The sequence below is a fragment of the Callithrix jacchus genome, chromosome 5, assembly GCF_049354715.1.
Source record: "Callithrix jacchus isolate 240 chromosome 5, calJac240_pri, whole genome shotgun sequence".
NCBI classification, from domain to species: Eukaryota; Metazoa; Chordata; class Mammalia; order Primates; family Cebidae; genus Callithrix; species Callithrix jacchus.
In genome coordinates this window covers 86943465-86964518 of record NC_133506.1, presented here as the reverse complement: position 1 = coordinate 86964518, position 21054 = coordinate 86943465, and the positions used below count along the sequence as shown (strand labels likewise).

Sequence of the window (21054 nt, the reverse complement as noted above, 5' to 3'; positions counted from 1 at the left end):
TGGTAGAAGGATAAGAAAATATGTTCTGTTTACAGCAAGCTTGTCCAACCCATGGCCTGTGGGCCACATGTAGCCCAGGACAGCTTTGAATGCGGCCTAACACAAATCCACAAAGTTCCTTAAAACATTATGAGATTTTTTTTTGCGATTTTGTTTTTTAGCTCATCAGCTATTGTTAATTTAGTGTATTTTATGTGTGGCCCAAGACAGCTTTTTTTCTTCCACTGTGGCTCAGGGAAGCCAAAAGATTGAACACCCTTGATTTACAGGTTTTTTCTTGTTGCCAATAGGATTTGGCCCACCTGCCTGTCCTCCCTCCCTCCTTTTTCTTTCCCTCCCTCCCTCCCTCCCTCCTTTCTTCCCTCCTTCCCTCCTTCTCTCTCTTCCTTCCCCTCTCCGTCCCTCCTTCCTTCTCTCTCTCCCTCCCTCCTTCTCTCTCTCCCTCCTTCTCCCTCTCCCTCCCTTCTTCTCCCTCTCTCTCCCTCTCGCTCTTCCTCTACCTCTCCTTCTCCCTCTCCCTCTCCTCTTCTTTCATTTTTGCCTAGATCATTATATTGTCTTTAGGGAATATTCCATAATTATTCAAAAATTCCTTTTTTGACTAAAAGGCATGAGTCTTTTAAGTATAGCTTAGATTTTTTTTTTTCCTGTAAATGCCTTACTTTTCATTTGTCCATGCTGTAATATACCTGCCATTTCCTTGCATGTAATGTTTTAACCTCTCATATCTCAGTGGGGTCTTAGAGGTAATCCAAGGTAAGAATCACCTTTTTAGTTGGTTCTGATGGTTGGAAAGCTTGAGTTGAGGCTGGGTGCAGTGGCTCATGCCTATAATTGCAGCACTTTGGAAGGCTGAGGCAAGTGATCACCTGAGCTCAGGAGTTCAAGACAAGCCTGGCCAACATGGTGAAACCCTGTCTCTACAAAAATTCAAAAATTAGCCGGGCATGATGGTGGTTGCCTGTAATCCCAGCTATGTGGGAGGCTGAAGCAGGAGAATTGCTTGAACCTGGGAGGCAGAGGTTACAGTGAGCCCAGATTGTGCCATTGCCCTCCAGCTTGGGTAAGACTCTAAAAAAAAACCTTGAGTTGAATTTGCCCTTCTGGAATTTCTACTTTGGGTCCAGTCTGGTCTACATAGGAACTGCTTAGAGCAAGTCTAGTTTGTCTTCTGCTAGATAACACTTCAGATATTTAGACAGCTTTTATACTTGCCAAAGTGTTCTCTAAGCTGAATATAAATCCTAGTTTTTGCAAATGTTTCTTATTTGATGCTTTTAGAAACCCTTTCCATCTCTCTATTCCCATTTTTTTTTTCCAACTGAAGTGTGGTATTTTATTATTAGGAATCTCATCATTCCATCTGCAAAATGGGAAATTCTCTGTGTATTTTTTGTACAAATATACTAAAATGTTAAATATAGCATTTCCAAAACATTGCCAGTCTTTTACCAAATATCAATCTTCTGTTTATACTTCATTTGGGGAAATATCTCAGCTCTAACCCGTAATTTTCTGTGTCTCAGTTATGTTCAGTCTACAGTAAATGTTCTCTTTCTGTGGTCACTCAGGTTTTTAAAAAAATAATCTTTTTTTTTTTTTTTTTTTTTTTTGAGACAAAGTCTTGCTCTGTTGCCCAGGCTGGAGAACAGTGGGACAATCTCAGCTCACTGCAACCTCCGCCTCTCAGGTTCAAGCAGTTCTCCTGCCTCAGCCTCCCGAGTAGCTGGGATTACAGGTGCCTGCCACCATGCCCAGCTAATTTTTATTTTTTTTTTTTGTATTTTTAGTATAGACAGTGTTTCACCTATTTGGCCAGGCTGGTCTTGAACTCCTGAGCTCATGATCCACCTGCCTCGGCCTCCCAAAGTGCTGGGATTACAGGCATGAGCCACTGCGCCCAGCAAAAATAATCTTTAATTTAGAATCTTATCAAGAGTTTTGTTAAAGCTCACATAAATTATATTCACATATTTGTTTTCTTAGAGAATTTGGGTGAACTGGTGTGGTATGATTTCCCCTTTTAGAATCCATGTTGTCTTTTCCTCAGAAGGTATTCATGCTGATGTGTCTTCTGAGCCCATCTTCTATTAGAGATTTGCCAGTTTGGGCAGTTTGAAGGTGCAGCAAACTTGAGTAGATGGGAGTTACTTTGATGACAGCATTTTTTGTTTATTTTTGTTCAGTACATATTTATTGAGTGCCTAATATGCCAGAAGTTGAGTAAGGAAAATGATGACAAAGGAAAAGTGGATTCTATCCTCCTGAGATTTAGAGGTCACTCATATGACTGTTAGCTAAAATGTTCTGCCCTGCAGTTTAGTACTTTGTACTTAAATGCCTGTGAAACACAGAAAACGGGCTGGGCATGGTGGCTTATGCCTGAAATCCCAGCACTTTGGGAGGCTGAGAGGGGCAGATCACTTGAGGTCAGGAGTTTGAGACCAGCCTTTGCAACATAGTAAAACCCTGTCTCTACTAAAAATACAAAATTTAGTGGGATGTGGTGGTGCATGCCTTGGATCCCAGCTACGCGGGAGGCTGAGGTGGGAGAATTGCTTGAACTTGGGAGGTTGAGGTTGCAGTGAGCCAAGATGGCACCACTGCATTCCTGCCTGGGTAACAGAGCTAGACTCTGTCTCAAAAAACAATAACAAAAAACCCATAGAGACTATTTTGGGTTTTTATTACTACCTGACATCTGACATATCAGTTTGAGGAATTTAGTATATTTAATGATGCATTTGACTCACTCTTAGTGATTTGTATGCTTTAAAGAGTAATTTTTTTTTTTTTTTTTTTTTTGAGACGGAGTTTCGCTGTTGTTACCCAGACTGGAGTGCAATGGCACGATCTCGGCTCACTGCAACCTCCGCCTTCTGGGTTCAAGCAATTCTCCCACCTCAGCCTCCTGAGTAGCTGGGATCTCAGGCATGCACCACCACATCCCACTAAATTTTGTATTTTTAGTAGAGACGGGGTTTCACCTTGTTGACCAGGATGGTCTTGATCTCTTGACCTTGTGATCCACCCACCCCGGCCTCCCAAAGTGCTGGGACTATAGGCGTGAGCCACCGTGCCCGGCCAAAGAGTAATTTAGATAGCTTTTCTCTTCTATCTTCCCCAGTAAATATTGAAGCAAATAAGAATTATGTAATCAGCTGTCTTGCTTTTCATCACTGTTTATATCCTGTCTATCAAGTGACCCATACAGTTTTATTTGGCATCTAGCTTTTTATATATTTAAACTGTTTCTCAGGTGGCTTTGCATTTTCTTTTTTTTCTTTGTTTTGAGACAGAATTTTGCTCTTGTTGCTCAGTCTGGAGTTCAATGGTGCAATCTCAGCTTACTGCAACCTCTGCCTCCCAGGTTCAAGCGATTCTTCTGCCTCAGCCTCTGGAGGAGCTGTGACTACAGGCGTGCGCCACCATGGCAGGCTAATTTTTGTTTTGAGGCTGAGTCTTGGTCTCATCACCCAGCCTGGAGTGCAGTGACACAATTTCGGCTCACTGCAACCTCCGTATTTTCAGTAGAGACAGGGTTTCGTCATGTTGGCTAGGCTGGTCTCAAACTCCTTACCTCGTGATCCACCCGCCTTGGCCTCTCAAAGTGTTGGGATTACAGGTGTGAGCCACTAGGTCTGGCTGTTTTTTTTTTTTTTTTTTTTTTAAAGTAGAGAGAGTGTTTCACCATGTTGGCCAGGCTGGTCTTGAACTCCTGGACCTCAAATGATCCACCCCTCTTGGCCTCCCAAAGTGCTGGGATTACAGGTGTGAGCCACTGTGCCTGGCCTGCATTTTCTTGTAAGGTTTTTTTTTTTTTGAGATGGAGTTTTGCTCTTGTTGCCCAGGCTGGAGTGCAGTGGCATGATCTTGGCTCACTGCAATCTCCACCTCCCAGGTTCAATTGATTCTCCTGCCTCAGCCTCCCAAGTAGCTGGGATTATGGGGATATGCCACCACACCTAGCTAATTTTGTATTTTTAGTAGAGACAGGGTTTCACCATGTTGGTCAGTCTGGTCTTGAACTCCTGACCTCAGGTGATCCACCTCCTTCAGCTTCCCAAAGTGTGAGCCACCACTCCTGGCCACTTGTAAGGTTTTAATTGTTGTTTTGGCTGCCTAGGTGTTAGTGCTCCTGACCACTTTATGGTCTTTTATTGTTTTTCCTCATTTGCATTGTCCTTCTATTTTGAGTAAAGTTTTTCATCCCACTTCCCCCTTTCTATGCTAGTTAGCAAGATTTTTGGTTGAGGCTGGGCATGGTGGATCACATTTGTAATCCCAGCACTTTGGGAGGCCACAGCTGGAGGATTGCTTGAGGCCAGCAGTTCTAGACCAGCCTGGGCAACATGGTGAAACCCCTGTCTCTACAAAAAATAAAACAACTAGTTGAGGATGGTGGCACATGCCTGTAGTCTTCACTACTCAGGAGGCTGAGGCAAGAGGATCACTTGATTGAGCCTAAGAGTTTGAGGTTGCAGTGAGCTATGATCACACCACTGCACTCCAGCAGCTTGGGTGACAGAGTGAGACCCTGTCTCTAACAAAATAAAAATTTTGGTTGAGCACCTGTTTTATCTATTGCTTTGAGTAAAATATTTAAAAGTCCATATTTATGCTTTGTATGACACATTTGCTTTTTTTAATTTTTATTTTTACTTTTGAGACAGGGTCTTGCTCTGTTGCCCAGGCTGGAATGCAGTGGTACAATCATGGCTCACTATAGCCTCAACCTCCTGACTCAAGTGATCCTCCCACTTCAGCTTCCCAAGTAGCTAGGACTAAAAGTATGCACCACCATGTCCAGCTACTTTTTAAATTTTTTTGTGGAAATGGAGTTTTACTGTGTTGCCCAGGCTGATCTCAAATTTCTGGGCTCAAGCGATCTTCCCACCTCAGTCTCTCAAAGTGCTGGGATTACAGATGTGAGCCACTGTTCCCTTCTAGTTTTTTATTTTTTGTAGAGATGGGATCTCCTTATGTTGCCCAGATTGGTCTTGAACTCCTGGGCTCAAGCAGTCCTTTCTCCTTAGCCTCCCAATGTGCTGGGAGTATAGGTGTGAGCTACTGCACCTGACCCTGAACATTCTTGTGTAATTTTTTTGTTTGGATACCTGTTTTCATTTCTCTTGGGTATATTCCTAAGACAGGAATTGTTGGGTGATATGGTAACTATAACTTTTTAGGTAACCACCAAAACTATTTTCCAAAGCAGCTGCACCATTTTATATTTCTAGCAGCATATGAAGGTTCCAGTTTCTCCACCGTCTTGCCAACACTTTGTAATTGTCTCTTTTTTAATGTTTTGATTATAGCATCCTGGTGGATGTCAAGTGGTGTATCATTGTGGTTTTGAATTGAATTTTCCTGATGACTAATTACAATAAGACCTCCCCTTCCCTCCCCCTCCCCCGCTTCCTTCTTTTTTAGACAAAGTGTTGCTCTTTAGCTTGGGCTGCAGTGCAGTGCTGTGATTCCAGCTCACTGCAGCTTCAACCTACTGGGCTCAAGTGATCCTCTCGACTCAGCGTCCTGAGTAGCTGGGACTACAGGTGTGTACAACCACACCCAGGCATTTTTTTTTCTGAGATGGATTCTCACTCTGTCACCCAGGCTGCAGTACAGTGGCATGACCTCGGCTCACTGCAGCCTCCGTCCTCATCCTGGGTTCAAGTGATTCTTGTGCCTCAGCCTCCCAAGTAGACAGGATTACAGGCACATGCCACCATGCCTAGCTAATTTTTGTGTTTTTAGTAGAGACCGGGTTTCACCATGTTGGCCAGGCTGGTCTCAAACTCCTGACCTCAGGTGATCTGCCCACCTCAGCCTCCCAAAGTGCTAGGATCACAGGTATGCGCCACCATGCCCAGCTAATTTTTGTATTTTTTGTACAGATGGGGTTTTGCCATGTTGCCCAGGCTGGTCTCAAACTTCTGAGGTCGAGCAGTCCCCCCATGGCCTCCCAAAGTATTGGGATGCCATGGACTCAAGCTGATGAGATCTTTTCATGTGCTTATTGGCCATTCATATATCTTTGGAGAAATGTCTATTTAAATTCTCTGTACATTTAAATTTTATTTTTATACATCTTTTTTTTTTAGACAAGGTATTGCTCTGTCACTGTGGCTACAGTGCAGTGGCCAATCATATTTTTATATATCCTGGACTCAAGGGACCCTTCTGCCTTAGGCTCCTGAGTATCTAGGACTACAGACGTGTGCCACCATGCCTGGCTAATTTTTTTTTTTTTTTTTTAAATAGAGATGGGGTGTCACCATGTTGGCTAGGCTGGTTTCGAACTCCTGACCTCAGGTGATCCACCCATCTCGGCCTCCCAAAGTGCTGAGATGAGAGGCATGAGCCACCGCGCCCGGACCTGGCTAATTTTTTTTAAAAAATTTATTTTGTAGAAACAGGGTCTAGCTGTATTGCCTGGCTGGTCTCAAACTCCTTGCCTCAAGCAATCTTCTCCTTTTGGTGTGAGCCACTGTGCCTTAGCCCATTTTAAAATTGGATTCTCTTTTTATTGTTGAGTTGTAAGAGTTCTTTAAATATACTAGATACAAATCCCTTGTGAGATATATGAGTTGCAAATATTTTCTCACATCTTTGGATTGTTTTCAATTAATCGATGGTGTCCTTTAATCTACAAAATGTTATAATTTTGATTAAGTCCAATTTACTTGGTTTTTCTTTAATGTCAAGCCATAAAATAAAGATTAGCTTATGTTTTCCTCTAGGAATTTTATTGTTTTAGCTGTTACATTTAGGTCTATAACCTATCTTTAAATTTATTTAGAGTTAATTTTTGTGTATGGTGTGAGATATAGTGGTCCAACTTCATTCTATTGCATGTGAATATTCAGTTGTCCCAGCATGGTTTGTTGAAAAGACCATTGTTAAAAAAAAAAAAAAAAAAAGAAAAGAAAAAAAAAATTAAAAAGAAAAGACCATTGTTTGTTTCTTGTAGAGATGGAGTCTTGCTTTGTTGACCAGGCTAGTCTTGAGCTCCTGGCCTTAAGCAGTCCTCCTTGCCTTGCCTCCCAAAGTGCTGGGATTATAGGTGTGAGCCACAGCACCTGGCTTGAAAAGACCATTCTTTGCTCCACTGAATTGTCTTGGTATTCTTCTCAAAAAAATCAATTAAGTGTCAGTGTGCGGGTTTATTTCGGAACCCTTAATTGTCCATTGATCTGTATGTTTATCCTTATGCCACTTCCACACTGTCTTGATTTCCGTAGGTTTGAATTATGTTTTCAAATCAGGAAGTGTGAGTCCTTCAACTTTGTTTTTCCTTTTCAAGATTCTTTTGGGTGTGCTGGGATCTCATTGATTCTGTGGATCAATTTAGGGAATATTGCCATTTTAACAGTATTACATCTTCTGATCCATTTTGATCCATGAACATGAAATATCTTTCCTTTTTTTTGATACGGTCTTGCTCTGTCATTCAGGCTGGAGTGAAGTACAGTAGTGCAATCACAGTTCACTGCAACCTTAACCTACCAGGCTCAAGTGATCTTCCCTCTTCAGCCCCCAAAGCAGCTAGGACTAGAGGCGCATGCCACCACACCTAGCTTATTTTTGTATTTCTTTTTTTTTTTAGTAGAGATGAGGTCTCACCTTGTTGCCTAGTCTGGTCTTGAACTTCTGGGCTCAAGCAGTCCACCCACTTCAGCCTACCCAAGTGCTAGGATTACAGGTATGCCATACCTGGCCTTTCCATTTAGTTAGGATTTCTTTAACTTCTTTTGGCAATTTTTATATATTTCAGAGTATAAGATTTTCACTGCTTTTGTTACATTTATTTCTAGGTCTTTTTTTTTTTTTTGAAACAGTCTCATTTTCACAGGCTGGAGTGCAGTGGTGCGATCTTGGCTCACTGCAACCTCTGCTTCCCAGGTTCAAGTGATTCTCATGCCTTAGCCTCCTGAAGTGCTGGTATTACAGGTGTGAACCACCACACCCAGCCTCTTTATGTTTGATTTAGAGATAGGGTTTTGCTGTGTTGCCTAGGCTGGAGTACAGTGGCCTATGGTTTCAAGCACTCCTCCTGCCTCAGCCTCCCAAGTAGCTGGGACTGGCACACCCAGCTTGGTTGCCTTTTTTCACCACCCATGAGATAAGGTCTTGCCATTTGTCCAGACTAGTTTAGAACTCCTGGGCTCAAGCAATCCCTCCACTTCAGCCTCCCAAATAGCCAGGATTACAGGCATATGCCACCACACTTGGCAGCCAACTGTTTAAAAAACATTTATTATTGAACTTGTAGTCAGAATAAACCTAGTAGCCTCTTCCAGGGCAACAGCAGATATTTGTGATGAAAGGAGTTGCAGAATTAAATACAACTGGATTACATCAGAAATTTTCCTTTTCTAGATCTCTTGCCTACCTTGAGTGAGACATTGAAGGTAGAGGTTCCAAGTACAGAACTTTAGATCCTTACTGCCTGCTTTATTCCCTGGATTTTTTCTCAGTTTTATTTGTTGTACTTACTTTCCTATTTCATTTTAGTTATACCATAAATAACACCCAATTTTAGCATTCCTGGGATGATTTAGGGAAGCTCAAGAGGCCAGAAGAAAATAGAATTAGAAGCATAAACACATTAAAAATTTTTCATTGTTCTCTGATGGTGTTTTAGCTTTGGAGTTTTTAATCATTTAAAGTATCAGTGAGTAGAAAGGATTTTTTCTTGACTACCAACCACATAGCTTATAAAGTGACTGAGTATTTTTTCCTACAGTGTTTAACATTCATTAGGTACTCAGTATGCTTATGAATGAATATATATTAATTGTAGGGCTTTAATAGGGTGTTTTACTGAAAATTGAAGAAAATCATTCAAATTTGGATTATAAATTTTGTGTTATAAAAATTTTATGCCCTGGCCTAAATATTAACAAGCATGGTCATATTTTGGTATTGCCATGGTAGGTATTCTGGGAAGTGTGAGTAGTTGTTTTTTTCTACCCTCTGTGCTGAAGGACTTGTTTATTTCTTTTGAGATGGAGTCTTGCTCTGTCACCCAGGCTGGAGTGCAGTGGCATGATCTCGGCTCACTGTCACTGCAACCTCTAACTCCTGGGTTCGAGCAATTCTTTTGCCTCAACCTCCCGAGTAGCTGGGAATAAAGGCACATGCCACCACGCCCAGCTAATTTTTTGTATTTTAGTAAAGACCGGATTTCACTGTGTTGCTCAGACTGGTCTTGAACTCTTGAGCTCAGTCAGTCCGCAGGCCTTGGCTTCCCAAAGTGCTGGGATTACACGGGTGAGCCACCGCACCTGACCTGAAGAACTTCTTGTACCACAGAAGATACAATTTCATTTAACTATTTTAATTTTTCCACTGGTGGTTAAAGTTAGTTCAGTTGGGACACATCTCATTAGATAAATTTGTTTCAAATGTGATTGTGAGAATTAATTTGGAATATGTTTGGAAATACTGAATGTTAGATTCTATAATTTTTGTCAATCTAATTCAGAAATGAAAAAGATTGCGGTTGAGAAAATCATACATGATTTCTTAGTAAGTTAATTACAGAGATAAGACAGGACCTTCAGCACTTTCTGAATTCCAGTCATGTTCTCAGTAGCTGATGGTCTTGTACCCATGACAATTTAAACATTAAATTTTAGGTTTTATCTTCTGTATAGAAGGATTATATTCAGGGGTTATGACCATGCATAATTATCTATAAACGGTCTAAGTAAGCGCTTCTTTAGCTTTCCTTGTACTTTTCAGGGTATACAGCTGTTTGGAGCAGTTACAAGCAGGACATATTTCGCTGAAGACTCCTTTTCTAGCTTGAAACAATGAATATTGCATTTTGCTCTGTATACATTGAGTATCCCTTATCTGAAATGCTTGGGACCAGAGAGTTTCAGATTTCAGATTTTTCAGATTCTGGGATGTTTGCATGTACATACTCTACTATCTTGGAGATGGGACCCAAATCTAAACATGAAATTCTATGTTTCATATACACATTATACACTACACATATCCTGAAGAGAATTTCTTTTCTTTTTCAAGATGGAGTCTTGCTCTTTCGCCTAGCCTGGAATGCAGTGGCGCGATCTTGGCTTACTGCAACCTCTGCCTTGAACTTGGTTCTATGTACACTCAGAAACACACAAACAGGGGAGTAACTGAAGCCACTGAATATATACAGGAGAAGTTCAAGAATCCAAGAATTAGTTAAAAAGTAATGTTCCAGGCCCGGCACTGTGGCTCATGCCTATAATCCCAGCACTTTGGGAGGCTGAGGTGGGCGGATCACCTGAGTTCAGGAGTTTGAGACCAGCCTGGCCAACATGGTGAAACTCCATCTCTACCAAGAATACAAAAATTAGCCGGGCATGGTGGCATGCACCCGTAATCCCACTTACTTGGGAGGCTGAGGCAGGAGAATCACCTGAACCCAGGGAGCGGAGGTTACAGTGAGCTAAGATTGCATCATGCACTCCAGCCTGGGCAACAGACTGAGACTCCGTCTCAATAATAATAATAATAATAATAATAATAATAATAATGATGTTCCTTTCCAAGAATGGCATGCCTCTTCATTGGAGGAAACAGGTCTGCCATCTTCCAAAAATCCCTAGGTTTGCCATGCCATCAGAACAAGATTTTATACGTTAATGATAACTTAGAATCAGCAAGTGTGTTTTGCCTTGTACACCTGCCACCTCCTTTTCTCTTTGAACACTTTTCCTTCTGACTCACTTTTATCAGGCCCTCTACAACTTGGCTGCTCACAGTTGCCTTGAAGTTCTGCATATTTACCTTTATGTTTCCTTTGGAAAAGAACTTAGGTAGTTTCTTGGTACATTTTGGGCAAATTCTGACATTCAACTTTATTATCTGAAAAAACGTTTAGGTCCTGCATAGATTGCTTCATTTGATATCACTTCATTTACAAAATCAGTATATTAGAATACTCCTTCTATGTTTGGTCATTGAACTTTTGGGGTTAACCACACATTCTAGTTACTTGAGAATTTTAAAATATTCTAAACTAAAGTTAAAAGCTTTAGAATTAACTAAAATTCACCAAAATAATCAGGGTGTATATATATATATATGTGTGTGTGTGTGTACGTGTACGTGAACTCCTTGAGGAACTTTATTAAAATATTCATACAAAATCCTGGTTAAACTGCTTGCACTAGAATAGTGCACTAAAAATAGCACTACTAGTAGCTGCTATTAAATCCGCCACGTTGGAGAAGACCAGCAATCTTGGGTGTTAGATTTTAATAATAGCTAATGGCCTGAGAGAACCTGACTTGTTTAAGTGATATAATTGAATTCAGTTGAGCTTTAATGCTGTCTTCTGAATTATCCTAATAATTTATCCTAAAATAAATTATTTCTAGACTTACTAGTGCATTTAGGTTTAACCTATTACAGTATTGTTTTCATTACTAACACAGTTAAATCATAAGGCTGCCTAAGAATTAGTTTTTCTTTTGTATGAGTTATTGGATCGGTTCTAGGGTAAGATGGTAAAATACTATCTTTATGTAAATCCTGGAGTTTGTATCAGTAGTACGAGGAGGAAAATTATGTTGTTAGGTTGGATTGAAATGGAGTGCTATGCGTTCTTGTAATACTTTGCCATTTATGAAATGCTTTCAGATACCTTAAGTTGTTTAATCATATTGAAAGTTTGTTTCTACTGGATTTAGTACATAAAAATACTGTATGATATTTTGAATCAGTTAAGGCCTCCATTTAATGAAAAAAATCTTGATTTCCGAGCTTTGTAGTCACTGTAATCATTGTGAGAATGTTCTTCTACTTGCATTTGGCCAAATCTTTATACCGTGAAACTGTGAAATAAGTAGTATTGTTTAGGTTTAATTTCTTTCACGTTTGCATGTCCAGTTCAAGTGAGTAGCACTGTTGAATTAGAAGTGGGAAAAGTGAGAATTGAAGCCTGAAAGACCCTGATCCCAGCTTTGAGGCTTTGGCAGTCTCTTAATTGGCTTCTTTCTGTTGGCCTCATTTTCACACTAATAAAATGTGGAGGCTGAACATATTCCTTCTACATCTCAAATTTTTTGACTTAAATTTCTTAACTTTGGTTCAGTTTACTCTGGCTTTCTATTTAATATTTAGCCGGTTAAATATTAATGTGAGAACATGCCTCAGTTTCAGCTTAAAGATGTTTCTTTCATAATGGTTTTCATTTTAATAATGGTTTTCAAATAGGTTGATGTGTTCATTTCTGCAATATTTAGAATAAATTCTTGAGCTTAATAGGTACTCACTAGATTTTTGTTGAATTAAATGTATTTTAAGTATTTAATGTGGCATTTGATTTATGATTATAAATACTCTTTTTCAGAATTAGAATGTTTTTAGGGAGCTCAAAGTATTTTTATGTATAGTTTTATCTAAGTTCATGAATGAAAACATTGTTTGCCAGAATCTGTAGACAGGGATTTTGTTTTTTTTGAAATGGAGTCCCGCTCTGTCACTCAGGCTGGAGTGTAGTGGTCCTATCTTGGCACACTACATTCTCCATCTCCTGGGTTCAAGTGATTCTCCTGCCTCAGCCTCCCAAGTAGTTAGGACTATAGGCATGTGCCACAATGCCGGGGTAATTTTTGTATTTTTAGTAGAGACTGGGTTTCCCTATGTTACCCAGGCTGGTCTCAGACTCCTGGCCTCAGGTGAGCCACCCTCTTTGGCCTCCTGATGTGCTGGAATTACATGTGTGAGTCACCATACCCAGGCTTTTTTTTTTTTTTAAATTAAGTCCAGCGATGTGGCTCATGCCTGTAATCCCAGCACTTTGGGAGGCTGAGGCGGGCAGATCATGAGGTCAGGAGTTCCAGACCAGCTTGGCCAACATGGTGAAACTCCATCTCTACTAAAAATGCAAAAAAATTTAGCCAGGCGTGGCGGTGGGCAGCTGTAATCTGAGCTACTCAGGAGGCTGAGGTAGGAGAATCGGTTGAACTCAGAAAGTGGAGGTTGCAGTGAGCCAAAATTGCACCACTGCACTCTAGCCTGGGCAATAAAGGCAAAACTCTGTCTCAAAAAATAAATAAATAAATAAATAAAAATTAGGTCCAAGTTCTAAGTAGATAGGCATTTGAAGTTTGAGTTAGGAAAGAGGTGCTGATTTTTGCTTAACTCAGATTTTAATATTTAAAGTTTAGAACTGTATATAGCTTCATTCACTAATAACAGTAATAGAAGAGGTAGGTGGTATTATTATCTCCATTTTACAGAGCAGATTAAGTACTTTGCCCAAAGAAACACAAAGAGTCCTTGATATCCTTATTAATTTTCTGTCTCATTGAATCTAAGTCTCTATGTATCTGGGTGTTAGGATCGTTAGCTCTTGTTGCATTGATCCTTTTACCACTATATCTTTGTTGCTTTAAAATCTATTTTATCTGATACGAGAATTGCAACTCCTGCTTTTTATTTATTTATTTATTTATTTATTTTTGCTCTCCATTTGGTTGGTAAATCTTTCTCCATCCCTTTGTTTTGAGTCTTTGTGTATCCTTGCATGTGAAACAGGTCTGGATATAACATGCCATTGGGTTTTGGCTGTGTCTTTTGATTACGGGATTTAGTCGATTTAAATTTAGGGTTACTGCCATTTGATGTTAACTGGCTGTTTTATCCATTCGTTGATGTAAATTCTTCTTTATGTTGGTGCTCTTTACTTTTTGGTATATTTTTCGAAAGGCTAATACTGGTTGTTTCTTTCTGTGTGTAATGCTTCTTTCAGAAGCTCTTGTAAAGCAGGCCTGGTGGTAATAAAATCTCTGAGTACTTGTTTGTTCATAAAAGATTTTATTTTTCCTTCAGTTGTGAAGCTTAGTTTGGCTGGATATGAAATTCTGGGCTGAAGGTTCTGTTCTTTGAGGATGTTGAATATTGGCCCCCACTCTCTTCTGACTTGTAGAGTTTCTGCTGAGAGATCTGCTGTAAGTCTGATTGGCTTGCCTTTGTGGGTAACCTCGAACTCAGATCCGGAACAAGTAAACTTAATAAATATTTATAGAGCTCTCCACTTCAAATACACAAAATATACATTCTTGTCAATACCACATCACACCTACTCATAGGTTTAAATGAAACATTGATTGGCCATTATTAATACCCATTTTTTTTCAGAATAAAGCAATATTTCTGTTCACCCTCCCTCTTTCTTCCTCTCCTTTACTCATTTTTTTTTCATTCCTTCTCTCAAAAAAAAGAGAAAAAAAAACAACTTTAAATGCTAAATAATTTCCCATGAATATAAATGGTGCCAAGTGACAAAAATCACCCTTAAAAAGCTCTAAGCAATCAAAATAGAACCTAAACCTTAAAAATCTCTATAAGACTTTTAAGGCATTTGAACCCTAAACAATCCTAACTCAAATGCATAAAATATCCTGAATGAATAATTTCAGGATATTCTTTGGAGTCTAAGCACTCTAAAGAACCAATTATTTAAATGACCCTATGGTAATGTATCTAACAACCTTAGAGACCCAATACTCGGAAGTGACCTCAGATGCCCCTAAACTACCACAGAACTTGAATATGCAAGTTCTATGATTCCCGGGAAAAAAAAAAAAAGAAACACAAAGAGTAAGTGAGGGAGGCAGGATTAAAATCTGGAGCAACCCTGGGTCCTGTGCACTTAAGTACAACACTCTAACCTTTTTCATTTATTCAGTCACTTCTTATGATGTGTCTCTTGTGCCAGGCTCTGGGCTAAGTCCTAGGTAACAAAAAAGGGGTCCTGGTGCTTTTGAAACCAAATGGCCTAGGCTTTAGGACTTGTCCTCAGTTAATATATAACAGTTCGTTCTTTTTTAAGTGCAAAAAAAGGTATTCATTGTCCTTTTGAGATTAGTTTGGACATACACGGTACTGAATTTGTGAGAGAATATTCTGTTTAGGAATTTCTGGCTTTTTTAGAAGGTCTGTGGTAGAGAAGTTAGTGCCTTTTGGAATATGTTTATTATTTGTAGATGAGAGTTACAGATCTTAAATAAGGACAACCACAGTTCCTGCCTGCAAGGGCTTTCAGGCTAGCTTGAGGTGGCAAGACTGGTATATGAAAACAGTCTCAGAGGAATTACAGAGAGCATTTAACCAGGGGTAATGTAGTGCTAACTCTGTACATTATTGGTTCTTTTTTTGAGACAGTCTCCCTCTGTCACCTAGGCTGGAGTGCAGTGGTGTTAGCTCACTGCAACCTCTGCCTTCTGGGCCCAAGTGATTCTCGTGCCTCAGCCTCCCAAGTAGTTGGAACTACAGGCATGCACTACCATGCTTGGCTGATTTTTGTATTTTTAGTAGAGACAGGGTTTCGCCATGTTGGCCAGGCTGATCTCGAATTCCTGTCCTCAGGTGATCTGCCCGCCCTAGCTTTCCAAAGTGCTGAGATTACAGGCGTGCACCACCTTGCCCAGCCTACATTATTGCTAAGTGAAATTAGCAAATGATAACAGTGGTGTGGTGGAATATAAGAGGATAACATGAGTTGTAGGTGGATTGGAGAGAGGAATGAATAAGGAATGGTGGTGACAAGGGATGGTCTTGATTTTCTAGGTAGAGAGAACATAGACAAAGATGGATATCTGATGGATATCTATGTCTATCTGTACCTACAGAGTTGTGTATAGAAGGAATACTTTCCTTCTTTCCTTTCCTTCTTTGTTTCTCTCTCTTTTCCTTTTCTTTCTTCCCTTCATCCCTCCCCCCTCCTTCCCTCTCTCCCTCCCTTCCTTCCTTTCTGTTTCCCTCCCTCACTCCCTCCCTCCCTCCCTCTTTCTTGTTTTTTGGAGACAGTCTCACTCTATCGCCCAAGCTGGAGTGCAGTGGCATGATCTCAGCTCACTGCAGCCTCTGCCTCCTGGTTTCAAGTGATTATCCTGCCTCAGCCTCCCCATTAGCTGGGACTATAGGCGCCTACCACCACACCTGGCTAATTTTTGTATTTTTAGTAGAGACAGGGTTTCACCATATTGGCCAGGCTGGTCTTGAATTCCTGACCTCAGGTAATCCACCTGCCTCAGCCTCCCAAAGTGCTGGGATTACAGGTGTGAGCCACCATGCCCGGTCTTCTTTCCTTTTTTTGAGAGAGGTTGTTGCTTTGTTGTTCGGGTTGGAGTGTGGTGGCGTGATCATGGCTCAATTCAGCCTTGACCTCCTGGGCTCAAGTTATCCTCCTGCCTCAGCCTCTGAGTAGCTTGGACTTATAGGCGTATGCCACCACACCTGGCTAAATTTTTTTATTGCTTATTTTTTGAAGAGATGAGGTCTTGCTATTTTGTCCAGGCTGTTCTCAAACTCCTGGGCTCAAGCAATACTCTCACCTTGGCCTCTTAAAGTGCTGGGACTATAGGTGTCAGTCACCATTTGTGGCCACGGAATGTCTTTTCTGAAGAAATAAGATTATATAAAATAAGTTATATATAATACCATAATCATAAAGTTATATACAAATACTAAAAAACATAAGAACTCAATCATTGTTTTTTGACTTCATGTATAAGGAGCCTAACTCAAATTGGCTTAAACAATTAATACATGTTTATTGTTACATTGTTCTAATGTGGCTGGAAATCCAGAAGTCATGCAAATTGTCAGACTGTTGATACAGTGGCTTAATGCTGTCACCAAGGACCAAGTTTCTTGACAACTCTCTATTCCCTTTGAAGTTGGTGGCATCTTCAGTCTTGCTGCAAAGGTGACTGTAGCAGTTTGAGGTGTCACTGTCTGAGGAAGAGGGACTGTTTTTTCCTCCATCATCTTTAGGATGGAAGAATCTTTTCTAAAAGTTCTCTTTTGGAGGCTGTCTGGGGGCTTCTGCTCACATCTCATGGCCATTCCTAACCAGTCACTGGCAAAGAGAATGGGTTAAAACTAAGCAGAATAATAGAGTGGCTATTGGAGAGTCAACCATGACTATTCCAAGAGTGATTTGACATGTGATGGTCTTTTCATTTTTTTATCACTTTTCATTTTGAGATGAGGTCTCACTCTCTCATCCAGGCTGAACTACAGTGGCATGATCATGGCTTATTGCAGCCTTGACCTCCCAGGCTGAAGCAAACCTGCCTTAGCCTCTAGAGTAGCTGGGACTGCAGGCACATGCTACCACACCTGGCTAATTTTATAATTTTTTGTAGAGATAGGGTCTCGCTATGTTGCCCAGGCTAGTCTCCAACTTCTGAGCTCAAGTGATCCTCCCACCTTAGCCTCCCAAAGTCCTGGAATTACAGGAGTGAGCTGCTACACCAGGCCTTTTTCCTTAAATCTTTTTTTGTTTTATTTTGTGTCGAGGCATTTTCAATCAGCCTTTTTGACATCCACTTTTTTGGGGGGGAAATTTAAGAAAATTCATTTGTCTTTGTAAGATTTTTGTGCAGTGGCTCATGCCTGTAATGCCAGTACTCCAGTCCAGGAGTTCAAGACCAGCCTGGGCAACATAGGGAGACTATCTACCAAAAAAAAAAAAAAAAAAAAGGCTGGGCATGGTGGCATATGCCTGTAGTGCCAGCAGCTACTCAAGAGGCTGAGGTAGGAGGATTGCTTGAGCCTGGGAGGCTGCAGTGAGTTGTGATTGCACCACTGCACTCCAGCCTGGGTGACAGAGCAAGAGCCTGTCAAAAAAAAGAAAAGTAAAAATTGGTGCCTAGGAAGAAAGATGTGTGATTTTAGATAAAATATAAAACAGGTTGACTAAGTGCCATGAACCCTGTGAACTCCTGACTCTTGCACTAAGCAATGAGAGAAAGGGGAATGTGGAATTTTTATTTTCCCCAAATACATGGTTTTAAAAATGAACATTTTCCATCTTTCTCCTAATCTATTGGAAAAATGTACTTCATATAACTTTATTTGGTTGCCTAATTAATGACAGTTCATGACAGTTGAGTTTTAAAAATTTGGAGCAGTAGTAAGATTATTTTGTTATGGTGTCTCTGAATTTAATACTTAAGTACACACTGCAAAGGGCTTTGCCTTATTTGGTGTTTTTCATTCTGCTAATTGAGATTTCAGAAGCCTCAGATTGGGGCTCTAGTTCGCCATCTATTGGTCCAATACCCTTCTGCTGTATTTTGTTGAATTACTATTTATGTAAAAAATAGTGTATGTATGTACATTTAAAAAGTCAATTAAAGTTTTCCTCCAAGGTCGTAAATTAAAAATCCAAGACTAAGGACCTCTTTTGGATGTGTATACAAATATGTATACATATATTAGTTTATTATTTGTGTAATTTGACCCTATGACTCTAAACTGCCTGCTTTTGATGCTTGAGAACCATGGCTTAAAAGTGTGATTTTAAGAGTATAAATGGAAGATACTACTTAGTCCGGGGCCTGGTGGCTGGGCTCATTTTCTTCTTTCCAATCTGAGGTCTCTGCCGCAAACATGCTCCGCCTCATCTTAGGTCAGGCCAAGAAGCATCCGAGCTTGATCCCCCTCTTTGTATTTATTGGAGCTGGAGGTGGTGGAGCAGCCCTGTATCTCTTGCGTTTGGCATTGTTCAATCCAGATGTTTGTTGGGACAAAAAGAATAACCCAGAGCCCTGGAACAAACTGGGTCCCAATGATCAATACAAGTTCTACTCAGTGAATGTGGATTACAGCAAACTGAAGAAAGAACGTCCAGATTTCTAAATGGAATGTAAAGCTGCTTTAAAATGAAGGTCTTCCAGAAGCCATCCGCACAATTTTCCACTGAACCAGGAAATATTTCTTCTCTAAATGCATGAAATCATGTTAATGTAATCTATTGGTGATTACACTGATTAATAAATAACTGAAACTTGAAAAAAAAAAAGTATAAATGGAAACTCGCAGAAACCTAGGTGCAGATTTTGCAGGGGTAGGTAAGTTAGTGTAACTTTGTGGGAAAACTAAAACCGTTCTGTAACGAATGGGTGTTTTTTGATCAGCAGAAATGACGTATAATGCCGGATATTGGTTCTGGTAAGCCACAAAAAAGTGTGAAGCATTTTGCGTCTTCCTTTTTGGTAGTAGAGCATACATACCCTTCTTATCTGCCGAATTTGATGACCTAATGATTTGCACCATTTTTTTTATTCAGTCATTTAAGCTAATTTTGATGACTCCTAGATTACTCTTTTAAATCTCAAGGTACTGTACTCATCTTTTGGCAGCTTTTTCTTTAAAGGATGGTAGAATTACATTTTGTGTAAGTGTGACACCTTGTATTACATAATGTTTCTGAATTCTTTAAGTCCAGGAAAGATTCCATTATTTTAAGGCCGTATTTTGGGAACGATATAAAATTCTGTAGTGACAAACTGGTCATGAGAAATGATAAGGTGCCACCACTTTAAACCAACTCTGGTAACAAGGTGGGAAGTTGGCTTTTTGTTGTGAGATTTGTGTTTTTCTATGGAGTTCTTTGTTAAACTTTAGCATGGCAGTGAACTTCCTTTTGGTGGCGGCAGGAAGCATAAATACTCATTGTGTAATGCCATTTGCCTGTTTTGGCGGATCTGCCAAGCCGTGACACCCCAAACAAGACGCGTGTTGACGAAAACTACAGTTCCCAGCGGGCCCGGCGCTGGCGGGGCCATCACCTCCACTCTGGCTCCCGGCTGCACCTTCCCGGGCTGGCCCGGCGCGGGCCCTGGCTCGCGCCTGCGCGAAAACTACGTGCGCCCCCCCGCCCCGGCCCCCGCCACCCACTCTGGTAGCTGCGGAGCGTGGTGCTGTGGCTAGTGCCCAGCCGTGCTGCAGTGTACGGAGGCTGGCTGCTAGGACAAAGGGCGGGTGGCGGAAGCCGCTGCACTGGTCAGGGCGTTTTCTGCCCGGTTCAGTTCACGGTTAGCCCTGGAGTAGAGTGGCGCCGACGGCCTTAGCCTCTTTACTACATAGTGCAAACAGTTCCTCGCTCAAGTCCTCTCGCACCGCGACGCCGACCCGCCCTGCCCCTCACAGCCGGCGCGCCGCACCGCCGGCCCCAGCACGGAGGGAATGTGACGGCGTCAGTGTGCCTCAGGTTAGCCTCACCTTGGCTGCAGCGAGGGCCGGCTCCCGTCTGCCGCAGTGCTGCGTGCCGTCGCCGCACGTCCGGGGCAGCTGGGGCCGGTTGCCGCGGCCTCCGCAGATGGAGGCACAAAAACAGCGGCCGCGGCTAGGAGCCATGACTGAGGCGGCGGCGGCCGCGCCTCCTGGCGGCCCGCGGGGGCGGCGTGGCGGGCGCCCCCTGGCGGCGCGCCGGGGTGGAGCGGCCCTTCGCCGCCGCAGCCGCAGCCGGCGGAGGCGCTGCTGTCCCTCCTCCCCGTGTCCCCGGCGCTCGCCCGCTTGCTCGCTCGCTCCATTCTCCCTCCGCTTCAGATTAAAGGGGGGGAGGGAAAAGGAGCTCGGCCGCCATTTTCCCAGTGCCGCCGCCGCCGCCGCCACCGCCGCCACCGCTCGCCGAGCCGGCGGGAGAACCGAGCACCGTAGCGAAGCCGACTCGTCTCGCCGCGGCGGCGCGGGGAACGGCTGAAGCGCGCTCCCCGGCCAGAAAGAGGCGGCCGGGGGTGGCGGCCGGGGTGCGGGTTCGGGCTGCAGACGGCGGTGCTTGTTTGTGCGGGGCGGGGGTACGGCTTCACCCTCTGCCCCCGCCCGCCCTCCCTCCCGGCCGGGCTGCGGTCCCTGGCCCTGCCTGGGCCACGCCGGAGCGGAGGAAGGCCGAGAAAGGGCCCGAAAGAGAAGAAAAAGCAGCCTCTCCCCGCCGCCGCCTTCCCCTCCCCCTCCGCCTCGCCCCCCCGCCCGGAAAGTCAGGGCGGCTCCGGGCGCCGGGGGGGAGGAGAGCGGCGGGCCCGGGCCGAAGCCGCAGCCGCGCGCCCCCGCCCGTTGCTGGCCCTCGGCGCCCAGGCCGGGGGGCTGTTTGCAAACTGCGCCCATTTTGTGGGGCTGAATCCGCCCGGGCTACGCTCTTCCATCACGTGGTAGGTGCTGCTGCTGCTCCTCTCCTCCTCCCGCTGCCCTTTCTCCTTCTCCTCTCTCTCCCTGTGGCTCCCATTTCTCTCTCTCTTTGTTAGTTGT

General features: G+C 42.5%; 2 protein-coding genes and 1 pseudogene across 12 annotated transcripts in view; 2 read left to right on the top strand and 1 right to left on the bottom strand.

The window, feature by feature from the left end:
• Positions 1-21054, top strand: part of KANSL1 (KAT8 regulatory NSL complex subunit 1) — a 207458-nt gene that overhangs the window by 12959 nt on the left and 173445 nt on the right. For 4 of the 11 annotated variants that reach the window (XM_008996846.5, XM_008996845.5, XM_017972442.4 and 1 more), the window contains exon 1: positions 20357-20957. The exons of 4 other annotated variants lie outside the window; for them this stretch is intronic. The gene's annotated coding sequence lies outside the window, so the exon portion shown is untranslated. Of the gene's footprint in view, positions 1-19701; positions 20021-20356; positions 20958-21054 lie in introns of those variants that run through there. 3 more of the 11 variants (XM_035300254.3, XM_054255963.2, XM_035300249.3) reach the window with 1 other exon arrangement.
• Positions 16550-20952, bottom strand: LOC118153499 (uncharacterized). Its single transcript, XM_035297935.3, has one exon. It carries the CDS (start codon positions 20911-20913, stop codon positions 20017-20019), a length of 897 nt encoding a protein of 298 aa, XP_035153826.2. The 5' UTR covers positions 20914-20952; the 3' UTR covers positions 16550-20016.
• Positions 18345-18666, top strand: LOC108591756 (cytochrome c oxidase subunit NDUFA4 pseudogene; annotated as a pseudogene).

Bases quoted from the DNA above. Each gene is read 5' to 3' on its own strand.
- LOC118153499 (XM_035297935.3), bottom strand. From the start codon at position 20,913: ATGGGCGCAGTTTGCAAACAGCCCCCCGGCCTGGGCGCCGAGGGCCAG.